We start from the raw sequence: 13,337 nt of genomic DNA on the forward strand, positions 1-13,337 counted from the left end.
AAAGTTCGGAAATCAACACGAGATACGTCAAATATGCGACATAAATTGAGTCGAAAATTGCACTAGATGCGGTACTGTTTACGGCTAGCTACTTTTGTTTTGCAAGTCGCTTCATGTATCTGGAAACTTTGCGAAACATTATTTGAGGTTTTTTTTTAGTAAAATTAACTAAATTTTGTAGGGAGATGACAAACGATTTCTTTATTTTGAAGTGCGATGCGCATATGTATTCGTTCATGATATCGTTTCAGAAATCTTGAGAAATTGTTCCGAAGAGTATGATTTTCTTTTTCTTCGTAGAAAACTTATGGACTTCTGTTTTTGAAATTTGGAATTCCGTATACATTCTTACTTATTAATGACATTTGGTAAAATAGCATCAAAAATTCGAGTTTTATATAATTCTATGGTTCATTATAATTTCTTTTGTAATTGTGATTTCAGAGTCTTGGGATTCTTTCTTTTAGTAAGCCAGATCGTTTTAAAATTGCATTCGAAAACTTTAGGCCATTTACAGAGTTGTACTCTCAGGAATTCTTAGTTGTGCTCTCTCTCTACCGGATGAATATTATTCCTTCATAGACATTGTATCACTTTTTACAACATTCCTCTCAGTTCATCTAATGGATAATTTTATTGACCAATGTGCAGAAATTATTGCAAAGCAGCAACGTAATTTTGACAAACGGTAACTTTTTAACAAATAAAAGAGACCAGAATCTATTCATGTCAGTACTAATATCGCGAGAAAACAGGATTCTTCTGTCAAGTAAAAGAAAGTTGCGATAGTTCTTTTAAAAAATATTTTTGCAGGACTGTTACGCCAATGCCGAATGCATTCTTGCTATCATTACAAAATCGAATTAGCAGTTTTCAGGAAGCGAAGTTCATTTACCTTCTGCAAACGCTTTCATCAATTTGTCCATGTAATTTTCATTACTGCAGTTATTTATTTAAATTTAGCCAAAAAGTTTGGACTGTTCAAAAGTTAAAGAAACTTTTATAACTTGAAAAGTAGTTAATGAAAATAAGTGAAACTAATGAACTTTTAGAAGATACGCAGAAGAACATGTCAGGTCGGCTACACTTCCTTCTTGGTCCTAATGGTTATATAGGTATGAGTGATATAATTTAGGATGCGAAATCTGGCTTTGCTTTTCAGTAGATTGTGATTTACTTTCGGGAGCATTAGTAATCTCTTTGGTATTAGTACCACCGACTAACAGTAAGACACTCAGAAGATATCACTTCTAAAAAGGAATAGAATACGTATCAGTAAGTTTAAGGTCAGTTAGTAGTAGAGAGAAAATATTGGAGTAGAGAGAAAATAGAGTAGAGAAAAAAAATATTGGAGTAGAGAGAAAATATTTAGTAGTAGAGAGAAAATATAGAAAATATTGGTTAGTAGAGAAAATATTGGATCCGGATCTGCATTCTTCATTTTTATGCATTCTTCATTTTTATGGAATGAAATTGTAGGAAAATTTTATCTTGAAATATTTCTAAGTGATATCTTGAAATATCTCCAATTTTTTTAGTTTTGCTAGCGCAAGATGTGGAAATTATTTGTGTGGCAATTTTAAGTCGTTTCAAAAATGAGTCATCACTTTTTGAACAGTGGGATGTCGATACTAGATTGGACGGTATTTCGATGCAATATGATGTGATGATTGACTTCCTTGCTGAGCATTTAACCGGACAAAAGGCTGTCGAATTTGCTATTAGGTTTAGTTATTTAAAAAAAAATCTTCCAGTTAATTTTTCCTTCCTTCATTGATGAATTCGCAGAAAGTTGACATCCATATGGTATCCAGGTAGAATAGTCTTCCCAACTCCTTCTTGACCATTTTGGTTTTTTATTTGTAGCATGGACCAAAGGCTCAAAAATAATAAATCCTGTTAATTTGAAAATATACTCTAATCAAAACTTTCAACGTGTTAATTAAACATGAATTGACATTATAACATTAAAAAGAAGTGTGGTATAATTTTTAATAGCCCGCGCAGTCCAAATTTTAGTGATCACGACCACCGACTGAGAACTGCTAAGGTAGAACAAAGGCATACCAGCACTGCAGGCAAAATGATCTGTTCATTTGGTTTCCCATAGTTCATATGATATTCGAGGTCTTTAAAGCATTGATTTACATACTTAAAAGAGAGTGTAAGATTATATTTTAATTACAAACTTTATAAAAAATTTTCTAAGCTTCAGTGATGTGGTCTTACCGTTTATGACATTTCTGGAAGGATCTACTGCATCATTCAGCCTTGTATATATTATTTGTAAGCGCTGTATTACTGTTGGAAGCGAGCTGATCAGTTCCAAAAGCGTAGGTGTCTTTTATCCTGACAACGTTTTTCCTACGATTTATTTATAAATATCTGTTGTACAAAAGGCATCATTTATCATTATCCCTATTAGTTATCCCAAATTTTTATTTTAGAAATTCACGTTTTTTAAAATTTACGTATTTAAAAGTACTTCGTCAGCTTTTCTACAGATGGAAGATTTAGCGAAATCACTAAGCGATCGATTTGCACGAGAAATGACTTATGTTAGTGCGGATATCTGGACATTAATTGGCGTTACCGATTTTGCTTTTCCACTGCTCCATGTTGCTGATCTTGTGCTACTGCTGCTGTCGTACTGTACTGAGAAAGGTTCGATTGTTACTGCTGATTAATAAGTAAAAACAAAAATATAATCCGAGCATCTTTAAAATCAAATAATAGATTATATTTGGTAAAACTTTATCTTGTAATATAACATATGAAGACTTTCTTATAAAGTAATGAAGCTTTTAGTTTAGCTCGATTATTGTCTTTAATTTGTTCGTTATATAGAATAAGGAGGAATTGTTTTTTGCATCACCGCTTGTTTTGCATATTTTCAAATATGTTATCGTGATTCGTATTCATTGAAGATAGTATACTTCTTAAATTCGCTTCAGAAATTTTTGCAGCTTTGCCATCTGGTTTTCTAAGATGCGCTGAACGTTATGGCTTTACATCTGTTGGTATTGCCATGGACTGGATGCTAGCACCCAGTGACGTTCATTCTCACATGCTTCGCATAAGTCAACTATTTAGCGTGTCATTGCAGATTGTCCTTGCAACTGGTGTAGCTGAGGTGAACTTTTTTGCAAAACAATGCTGTAAATTTTGTTATTTTGAGCCCCACTTCGGGTAAATTTGGAGGGCAAGATATTTAAGCAATGATTGATGAAAACTCAAATACCAAGGTTTGGTTGTGGATGAAGTTCGTTTACACGTGGCATATTCAATTTCCATAATTTGAATAAAGATTTAGGAAAATCTATTGGAGTGGATGCAGTCCAAGTTGCTGAACAATGAGTTACTGTTTTCCAAGATATGTGCATTAGAGTGCTTTGTACGGATACTGCTTCTTACAGCATATCCACCTATTCAAAGTAAGTGCTTCCGAGAGCCATCATCTGTTAATGAAGCAGTCAAAAGTTGTTTGAATTCATTTGATTTTTACATTAACTATATAATCTCTATAATAGGAAATATTTGTTTCTGATTAACTTATTTCTCGCAATATTTCTTTTTATAATTTATTTTGAGTAACTTTAGCTTATACTGTTCTCATTTTTTCGATAATGCCTTCTGTGATAAGTAGATACTGAAAAAGTGGATGTACATTCATCTTTTCGTGCGAGTACATTTTCACAATTTTGATCCTTTATAGTCTTTAAATGTGGAAATACAATGGTATTCTTAATTACAACTATTTGTAATTTAGGGCAAATTGAATTATAACTATTATAAATTAGGATTTACCAAACAGTTTCTTACATTCAGTCTTTCGTCGTATTATATTCCAATTTTTAGGCTTTAACAAAATTTGCCCACAATTATTTGTTATTTCAATAGCACTGCTTCAAAAGCATATTCAAATTAAGCGTAATGTTTCGTCCGATAATGAGTATTATATTCGCAAGATATGCAGTACGCTTCAACATGCAATGTCAAATGCTCAATTTGACAAGAGCCTCCTTTTTAGCAAAGTGAGTAGTGTTTCAGCCAACTTCTTTCGAAATTTATCTGAGATTCTAAATTGCATCTTCATCTATTCTGAGAATATCAACGAAAAATTTTAAATAGTCATTTTTTTTATTGGCTACGGCAGAATATTCTTATAGAATAATTTATAGTTAAATCATCTCGTTTTGCATTTGCTGCAAACGCTAGCTGAAATAACGGTGTCTTGTAATTGCTTTCGGATTTTCCTTGCATTCTATTTTAATTTGGCTTCCACAAATCTTACACCGTCAGATATACGAAATGTGTTTGCAACTGTGAGGAGTGCTCGTTATTTGCAGGTATACAGCATCCAAAATTTTAGGAAATGAGTTTTTCTGTGTAACTGTTTGATGATTGTGGGATCATCGTTTTTGTATACCCTTTACTAAGGAAGATAAAAAACACGCGACTGAGCAAATGAGCGTAGGAATTTGTATTTTTCAGTAATGTATTTACAAAGTTCTGCAAGGTATATGTCTATTATAATTTAATTTTCAAAATTTTCTATTTTTGTAATAAATTTTACTAATTTTAAGGTGGCATTAACGGAGGTTTTATTGGAATTACTGCTGAGCGAAAAAGTGGAACCGAAAGACGTTTATGTTTTTCCACAAAAAATCCATGCTCATGTGAGATTTAACTGCGATAGAACAGCACGAAATAACTTGACATTTGATGGGAATAATTGGGTAAAATGCACTTATTATACTCAGTTCCTATTTTCGTTGTAATTTATCAAAATAAATAATTACTTGTCCGAAAATTAGTTAATTCATATTTACACTATAATTGTAGCATTAGCGGTTAAAATTGCTGAATAATTGCATGCAAATTTCAGACAGGAAAATCAGCTCCATCATGGAATGCTTCACTATGTGAAGAGCGTGTTGAGGAGGTACATAGCGCCCAATTACTTTCTGGATCTTTAAGTAGTTTAGCAATCAGTAAACTTGAAGGAGATTTATTCGATCGATGTTGTGCTGCAAAACTTGCCCTCGACTGGTCATCATGTTTAACCGATGGGCTTACTGTTTCTTTTTGGTTGTTGCCACAACAGTGCCAGAAAAAGGTAGAATACATTTATCACCTTAATATTGAATATTGTGAGGCCGCTTCATGGATTAATTTAAATTTCCAGGCATCTCAATGTCATATTAATTTCAAATCTGTTTAATTCAACATCCATTTCTATAATGAAGTGCTTATTATATGTCCATTTATGATTATGTTTCAGTGTAAAATGTGTGAATAGAAAACAAATCAGTGACATTTTATCGTTTTAAAATTTGCATATTGTTGTTCCAACAGATTCGTCCTGTTTCATTTCCTACTTTTCAAACTTAATCCAGCCTTTTTCAAAAAAATCATTTCCATGTTGTTTTCAGGAACTCGTTGATGCTTTAGATCAGATCCATCCGGTTTGTTCAATGGCTACTAATAATTTGAGCTTTCTGCTTCAGCTGTCATCCGATGATCGCACTTTATATATGAGGTACTTCCCATCTGTGTTTTTTTTTTGAATCATACATGGATCGTTTTTGTGCAGGATGTTATTTTCGTCCACAATCTTTGGGCTTTCCAATTTTGAGCATTAAATTTACCTGTGGGACTTTTGTGCATGAAGCAGTACCGCGTATATTAAAACCAATAGAACATCTGTAAAATTTAAATACTCATTTCACCATTACTTAACATAAGGAATAAAGTGACCAGTGCTTGAAAACTTTATTTCTGTGTTACTTATTTCTGAGGAGCACGACTAATAATACACTGTAATCTTTAAGCATTACTCTCGATGGTAAAATAAAGTGTAGATGTCTTCGGTCGGTATTGACAGTTGATGCCTGGAACCACATTGTAGTATCAATGGTCGCCGTTAATTCGTTGCATTCAGTGCATGTTAATATTTTCACTTCATTTAAAGCATTTTTTCCTTCTCTGTTTGAAATTACAGCAGCTTTTCAGTCTGCCTTCTCAAAAAAAAGAAAAAAACAAACTTGTTTCCAAACTTTTTGTGTTGAAGCAGACTTGCTTTGAAGGTTAGTCAAGAAGTCTAATTTGTTTTATTTTCTTGATGTTCATTTATTTGTTTAGTCTTATTATTTATGAAAGTAAAATGATTATTTTGTTAATTATAGGTCTGGATTAATTCACGTCATTTCATCTTGCGTATGAAACAGAAATGCACAAAATCTTTAGAAAAATTATCATTTGTATTCGGATTTGGTGCGCTACAAAAAGATTTGGCTTACTCGAAAGTTTATGAGCTGTCATCAATTCTTTCATTTCGAGGTAATGAATGTCACTAACTTTTCGGCTGAGAGTTTCATATCACACTTGTTCGATTTCTAGACTATTTAAATAATATAGGTAAATTCTAACCGTTTTGTTTTTATAAACTTTTAAACAACTCACTTCAGGGGTGTTTAAAGGATTTTTTTCTTGTTCTTTGGTTCACTTATGCTACAGTTTCTGAAGCACTGTAATTGAAGACTAGCTAGGTTTATATAGTGAAACTACATAGTGAAAGATTTCTTATTTATGAGTTTATTATGTAGCCTATTATTTGATCTTTCAGGTCCTTTGAAAACTTCACAAGTACTTATCTTACGCGCTCTCGGTTGTGATTGCATTTCTTTGGCGGCATGTAATATTAGTTCTCTGATGCTGAAACTGACATCATTATTATCTTCGCAGAATGTTTCTTTTCAACAAAATGCCATTCTTGATCTTCTTGCTGATGTTGGAACCGCATTTGCTCGCCTTCAGCAGAATTTTCTTTTTGTCATAAGGTGTCTTCAATTTTTCTTTAAAATTCATCTGATTCAGTTATTTTATGTCCCGTACTATTGGAAGAATATAGCTTTACTTTTCTACGTTCTACAAAATAAATGTCATTCAAAATTTTTAAATTTTTTAAAATTTTCATGTGAAAAAAAACATGAAGCTTTAGAATCTGATGTTTTCAAGTCATGTAAGATTAAAGCATGATTTGTAATATGGTCAGAGGAACATTTTTTTTTTGTTGAAATTAATTCCTATGAGTGAATAAATTTTCGAATAGTGATTATTTAGAGACCAGATGGCGTATATGCAACGGAAATCCTACTCACAAACTAGCCAAAGAAAAATGGAGCTCGGTCACTTGCCTTCCACTGAAAAACATTTGTTAGAGTGGAATTGTCCAATGGTGAAGCGACTGAGGAAAATTTCTGTCGATGATTGTTGGTTATCACTTGGCTCGCAAAATCTTTTCCTTTTTATGTTTGCAGAGGTAAATTTCCTACTGCTTCCATCGACTGTTAAATCTTGAGCAATGATATTAAGCTTATAGTCGTATAAGTTTGTGTATGTTTTTGAAAAAGATTTTCTTTCTCTTCACATTACCCACATTAACCATCAAAACTGGCACTGATCTATGTGAAATTCAGGACGACTACTCTCATTTACACGACTTTCTCTTTATAGTTTTTAATTTAACCAATTTTCTGCTCATAGTTTTCAGCATTTTACTGGAAAGATTCTGGCTGGGGATTTTTTTGAATTAATTTACATTTTTCAAAATCCACCAAAAAATTGCAGGCGATTGACTTGAAACATAATGCATATGAACAAGCAATTACCTTTCGTCTTTTATTCCAATTTCTACGACGAGTAAGCCCATTCATAAACGAATATACCTTTTCAAATGTATATAACTGTGTTATACGATGTCTCTCTTCGTCACTTGCTTATTTTGGTGCTCAAATGCTTAAGGTAATGTTTGTTATTTAGATATAAGCAGATACTAACAATGTTTGGTTGAAATAATTGGTATTCATTTATTTCGAATGATGCACAAAATGATGATTTACAAATGAAGGTTCTTTAGATAAACTTGTGTGAGATATTGCAGGAATTTCGAAGTGCATGTATTTCGTTACCATCCAACATAAAATGTTCGAATGAAAGATCGAAACAATGGTTCATTGTTGATCCAGAACTCATAGTACGTTTAGTTTGCGCTCCCTTGATATGGTTTGTTTTTTCTCTAGTATTTTTATTATTCATTTAGCATTATTGCTAATTTTGTTTCCTATAATTTCTTATTATCTCCTTATGTAATAGACCTCATGTTTAGCTGTGAGATTATTTATAATTCGTGGATGTCAGATATAATGGACAATACATTGGTTATTTGTACTTCTAATTGCAGTTGGCATCTTACGTTTAAAATTTACAACGACAGTTGGAGTAGTCCTGCACACTTCAACTTTAATACTGTGAATCATTCCAGTGCATCTTTTCAGGAAAGGCCGGGAAAAGATGTTGCAGTGGCGCATTATATTAGAAGATATTGCACACTGCATTTCGGAAGAAAGAGCAGAATATTCTGCATTCAGTAGGGAGCAGCTGAAGCGAGTCAGTTTCCTCAAAAGGATTTTCCAGGTAATTGAATTTGGATTTCGACGGGATAATGTTATTCCTTGTAATATCTTTAACAAGACTTGACCTCCCGGCTTTCAGTTAGTAATCAAAAACTTACACATACCACGGCATTTTGGAGTTGTCTAAGATTCTTTAACTGGGACAATTAATGCCAATTACCGTAAACTTAAACAAAATTACCGCTCTTAAGCTCAGTTTCAGGCCATTTTGGAAATGCTTGAAGACAATAAGGACTACCGAATTGAAGTACAAGATGTTGCACCATTAACTGATGCTCTATTAACGATTATCCATGTACTGCTAGATTCACTATCAGTAGCCGATGGGATAATGCTTTTGTGGAATTTTATATTTCTTTCTCATGCAGCTGCTCATGCATATATTACCTATGGCCACAACGACCATTTCCATTGGTTGCAGCAAGGTCCAATCACTTATAATTTCCTGTCTTAAGTAAGATTAGAAAGCGCGAATAATTTTTTACGGTTGATAATTCATAAACTCATTCCGTTTTGAAACTTTTGACCAGTTTATTCTGGTCTTAACTAACTGCTGCAAGCCATCAAATTCCTATCAGTTTTAACCAAGTATGATTGTAGAATTGTTGCAAGAAGAATGTAAACTCAATTTGTTAGAGGATACCGATTTAGTACGTCGTTTGAAAGATTATGGCAGTATTCTTGGAAGAAGTTCGTTTAGCTTTCTTTTTGCTGCGTTAACTCTCACACAGTATCACTAAGATAGAGATGCGAAAAGTTAATCATTTAACCAAAATCAATCCCCACTGCAAGTTCCTATAAAGCAGCGATTTTTCAAGAAATCTAGAAATGAAATGTTTTATCACATTTTCTTCTATATGCTTTTTCCAAAACGGTTACAGTTAATACAGGATCAATAATCGGATTAGTAACAGCGATCAAAATAGTGACAGTCAATCTCTTGTACTATTGTTTCGAAACAATATTGCAGGTCGTATTGTCGAAGTTTGGACCAAAGAACGTTCGGTAGTAAAATTACGGCAGATGTATGAAGCAGCATGCTTAGATGATTCAAACAGTGAACATTATGCTTTTTCAAAACGCCCCAGTACTGTTCATGGGAAAGATGCGCTGGATTTGGTTAGTGTTTCATCTCCCGGATGTATCTTCTTTATTGTCGTGTACCTACCGAACGGTTATATTTTTGGAACAGATCTATGTTGCTGTTATCTAGCATGGTTCTTGTACAGTAAAGGCAATGTTTGTTTCGTTTGACTGTCCGTTGACCATGGGCAGTTGTTTCGGATTTTTTTGTGAAATTATAAATTACTTTTGAAACTGAAGCAAATTATGATTATTTCGGGATGGTGTAATTCCTAAATGATTGGACTAATTCGGGTCAATTTAGGTTTGCGATCTACAAAGAGCAAAAAGTGAATTAAATGTAAGCAACGAAGATTTTATTACGGAGAAGGAACGTTTGATCGATTGGTTTTGTGATCTTCGTTGTAGTAGGTTTTCTCCCTTCAATTTCTGATATGTTATTTTTTGGAAGAGCGTTTTTGAAATTAATCTATTAGTTTCAACTCGACAAAATGGGAATGGAATAGTTGGATCTAAAATCTTTTTTGAGAGCTAACACATGACCGTTTCCAACTTGAGTTGCGAAACAGGGCAAGTTCTTCATTGAAGGATCTTCTTGTTTTCTGTTTATTACTCTCCTCTTGTTTTACGTGGTATATCCAGAAGTTGTCCATGCTTTTCTGTTCTTGTCTTGCAGTAATATTTAAGTTTTTTTGCTGTTATGGTCCTATCTCATCAGCTGAATTTACTGATGTTCGTTGATATTTCATTAATTTGTAATTTTAAAAGTGTGAACTATTTTGGAAAATTTGACTGTAATATGGTTTTCCAGTAATTTTTTTTTAATTTCATTTTTTGCCAATGTTAGGCATATTCCAGGATGTTTAGAACAGTTAGCAGTAATTGTTCAAAATGCTCCGGATGCATCCTTTAATGAAGCTGTAAACATGAAGATATCATGGCAAGCTGTAGTAGTTCTGTTGACAAATCAGTCTGATGAGCGCTTTCGAAATAACGTGTTCAACTTGCTGGAGCAGATTTTGGTATTTTGTCTTACTTACACTTACTCAGTTTTCATAAAAAGACAACTTCACTGGTTTTGCGAAATTTCTTTGCTAAAACATAATTCCGGTATTCTTCGAATAGATGTTCAGTAAAGATTCATTAAACATAAATTTCGCTTTAAAGGCATTTTATTTCTCAATTTATCAACTCGTTTTAGCTTCGAGCAGATTCAGAAGTGCGACTCGATTTCATAAGAAAGAATGGATTTGAGTTGCTTTCCAGCCAAATGAAAGGTTATCCTGTAACAGATGAAATAGCCTCATCACTGTTCTCTTTGCTTTTTGAGGAAGCAGTTCGTTTCAATGTTGAGTGAGTTTATCATGTCAAGTTGATATAGCAAAAAATAGACGAATTGTTTCTAGGGCTAAACTGGAATAAACTATTGTAGGTCACTGATTTTTTTCCGTATTCCTTTTTCGTCTTAACTTTATCATAGAATGTGTTAACTTCAGGCTGGGTTCAGATCATGTGTCGTCTTTAAAAGTAAATCAATTCAAATGCCTATCACTGAAAGCAATATTTGTTTTATGGGAAGAAAGTGTTCACCATTCAAGCTTGCATATCTACTGGAACATTTCGTCTATGCTGATGGCGGTTAATTAATTCATTCATTGTTATGCTTTAATATGTTTCAAGTCAACCTTTTAGTAGGGCTACTATGTTTAAAAAAACAGTAGTATAGCGATTCAATTCAATATACTGGACAAATGTTGGGAAATGCTGAACCATCCATCTTCTATATGTGGTGGAATGATTATAATTTGAAAACAGTATGAATTCTTTGAAAAAGAATTAAAAGTAGCTAAATGCAACTCGCTCAGGCAACACTGGAATATAAAAAATATAGTTGCACAAGACTAAGATACATCATAAATTTCTGGAAATATTTCAGTCTGTTACTAAAATATTCTTTTAGTTATTCAACGAGAACGAAGTGCTGATGCAAGCAATGATGGATATTGGCTTATGCACTACTGTTGTTTCCATTCTAAGACGAATCGCTTCACTTCCTCCCAGGTATGCTGCATAGCTTTACACTTCATAAGTCATCTATATAATGACGGTAATCTAGGAAAGATTTTTTTATCGTTCTTCAATAGGCGCTTTAGACATGTTTTATAATGAAATTTTTACTGCAGAGCAACTGATTTGATTCACGTGAGTGCAACAGCCCCCTTTATGGAATGCTGGTTTGGTATCGTGAGGAGAATTATACGCTTGTGTTTGCCATATCGGTAGAATTTAAAGTTTATCAGAATATGAGAGTTCACGTGATTTTATGTCGACATTTTCAGATTTTTCATTCTTTTTGATTGCAACATTTATTAAAACACTTTTTCCAGGAATTCACATCTGTATAGTATGTGTCAAGAGATGTTATGGCTGCTAGAAATGGCAGTTTTGAACACAGACACTCAATCAGAAAGAATCACTCGTCAGGGTTTTACCTGCGTATGTGGCTTATGGTTGACGGTGCTACAGGAATCCTACCTAAATGACGGTAAAATTTTGTTATCGGCTACAAGGATTATTGGAAACTACCATCTTTAAAGTATCCTGAAACTTTTTTTTATAAGAATTTTAAGCCGACATTGTCGAAAGTTGGCATATTTATTTCAATTTCTATACATAATGGTAACCTAATACTATACAGTTAAATTCTCTTCAGTATTTTAGAATTTCTTCCACAATCCGGAACGAAAGCAGTTTCTAACAGTTTCTACGTTCTCAAGCTTGAGTACACTTCTGTAATAATGGGATTAAATTAATATTATTTTTGCATTAAAGTCTTTTTTTGCTGACAGGAACACATTGAAAAATCTTCCGAACTATGATATTTGTTTTTTCTTCTCCTTAACTTTTCAGATAAATCAGATTGGGATTCAATGAATGACTTGTTAGCTGCTGATCAAGAAAGTGCTGATGATACTGCGGATAACGGGATACAGTGTACTACATCGCCTGTCAGTAATTTTCTGTCTGAAACGCTCTCCGCAGTGCTTGGAACGGTTGTTGATTTTCGAGATTGTATGTTTCCCATTCTAAGATTGACTATACTCTTAGCATTCGTAGTATTCTGTTTTCCATTCTAAGGTTGATAATAACTGGACTACTTAGTAAATCAGAAATTTCGTAAACTGCAAGCATATCAATTTTTTCTTATTTATTGCGTGCATCGTCGATGTTCCTTCCAAGCAGCTAAGAATTTCTTTCTTCCCAACAATTTAAACAGGATAATGAACGAAAGTGTTTGCGAGAAATAAAAAGCGCCGAGCAGTATAGACTAAGATAATCATTTAGAAATTTAGTCAAGGAAAAAAATTATCGTTCTAAGACATTTCAGGCAGAAAATGTCCCTACAAAAATACCTATAGCAAACGCTTGCCTTCAACAGATGAGTGTGCGGAACGTCTGATATTCTGCGTCACTGAAATTTCGCAGTTTTTTACTAGCATGCCAATGAAATCACTTGAAGCTGTTACAAATCAAGAAGTGAAATTATTTCAGATATTCCTGTCATTTCTATCTCTAGTTTGTAATCGAGTAAGACTTTCATGGTTTTTTAAAAATTTCGAAAACTTAGACTGTACTCCAGTTCACTTACCTGTCATCGCGTATTGTATAAGTCTAATTCTTTTTACTCAGAAATATGGATGCATATACATATTATATATATATATATATATATATATATATATATATATATATATATATATATATATATATATATAT

At 33.1% G+C, this 13,337-nt stretch overlaps 1 protein-coding gene across 1 annotated transcript in view; it reads left to right on the top strand.

Moving 5' to 3' along the window:
* Window positions 1–623: 623 nt before the first annotated feature.
* LOAG_16516 (beige/BEACH domain-containing protein) overlaps window positions 624–13,337 on the top strand; it is a gene marked incomplete at its 5' end in the record, with an annotated part of 23,070 nt that continues 10,356 nt past the window's right edge. Inside the window, 31 exons of the mRNA XM_020449169.1 lie at window positions 624–688; window positions 814–926; window positions 1,539–1,725; window positions 2,216–2,333; window positions 2,505–2,664; window positions 2,967–3,133; window positions 3,314–3,434; window positions 3,859–4,034; window positions 4,182–4,349; window positions 4,587–4,739; window positions 4,889–5,119; window positions 5,436–5,542; window positions 5,865–5,949; window positions 6,189–6,342; window positions 6,629–6,842; window positions 7,126–7,324; window positions 7,633–7,806; window positions 7,946–8,067; window positions 8,340–8,478; window positions 8,680–8,902; window positions 9,078–9,167; window positions 9,448–9,596; window positions 9,865–9,967; window positions 10,419–10,582; window positions 10,762–10,913; window positions 11,057–11,198; window positions 11,521–11,621; window positions 11,744–11,839; window positions 11,948–12,105; window positions 12,471–12,632; window positions 12,949–13,148. Of these exons, the coding sequence (XP_020307356.1) occupies window positions 624–688; window positions 814–926; window positions 1,539–1,725; window positions 2,216–2,333; window positions 2,505–2,664; window positions 2,967–3,133; window positions 3,314–3,434; window positions 3,859–4,034; window positions 4,182–4,349; window positions 4,587–4,739; window positions 4,889–5,119; window positions 5,436–5,542; window positions 5,865–5,949; window positions 6,189–6,342; window positions 6,629–6,842; window positions 7,126–7,324; window positions 7,633–7,806; window positions 7,946–8,067; window positions 8,340–8,478; window positions 8,680–8,902; window positions 9,078–9,167; window positions 9,448–9,596; window positions 9,865–9,967; window positions 10,419–10,582; window positions 10,762–10,913; window positions 11,057–11,198; window positions 11,521–11,621; window positions 11,744–11,839; window positions 11,948–12,105; window positions 12,471–12,632; window positions 12,949–13,148 (4,593 nt within the window). The remainder of the gene's footprint in view (window positions 689–813; window positions 927–1,538; window positions 1,726–2,215; window positions 2,334–2,504; window positions 2,665–2,966; window positions 3,134–3,313; window positions 3,435–3,858; window positions 4,035–4,181; window positions 4,350–4,586; window positions 4,740–4,888; window positions 5,120–5,435; window positions 5,543–5,864; window positions 5,950–6,188; window positions 6,343–6,628; window positions 6,843–7,125; window positions 7,325–7,632; window positions 7,807–7,945; window positions 8,068–8,339; window positions 8,479–8,679; window positions 8,903–9,077; window positions 9,168–9,447; window positions 9,597–9,864; window positions 9,968–10,418; window positions 10,583–10,761; window positions 10,914–11,056; window positions 11,199–11,520; window positions 11,622–11,743; window positions 11,840–11,947; window positions 12,106–12,470; window positions 12,633–12,948; window positions 13,149–13,337) is intronic.

Source organism: Loa loa (assembly GCF_000183805.2).
Source record: "Loa loa unplaced genomic scaffold supercont3.6, whole genome shotgun sequence".
NCBI classification, from domain to species: domain Eukaryota; kingdom Metazoa; phylum Nematoda; class Chromadorea; order Rhabditida; family Onchocercidae; genus Loa; species Loa loa.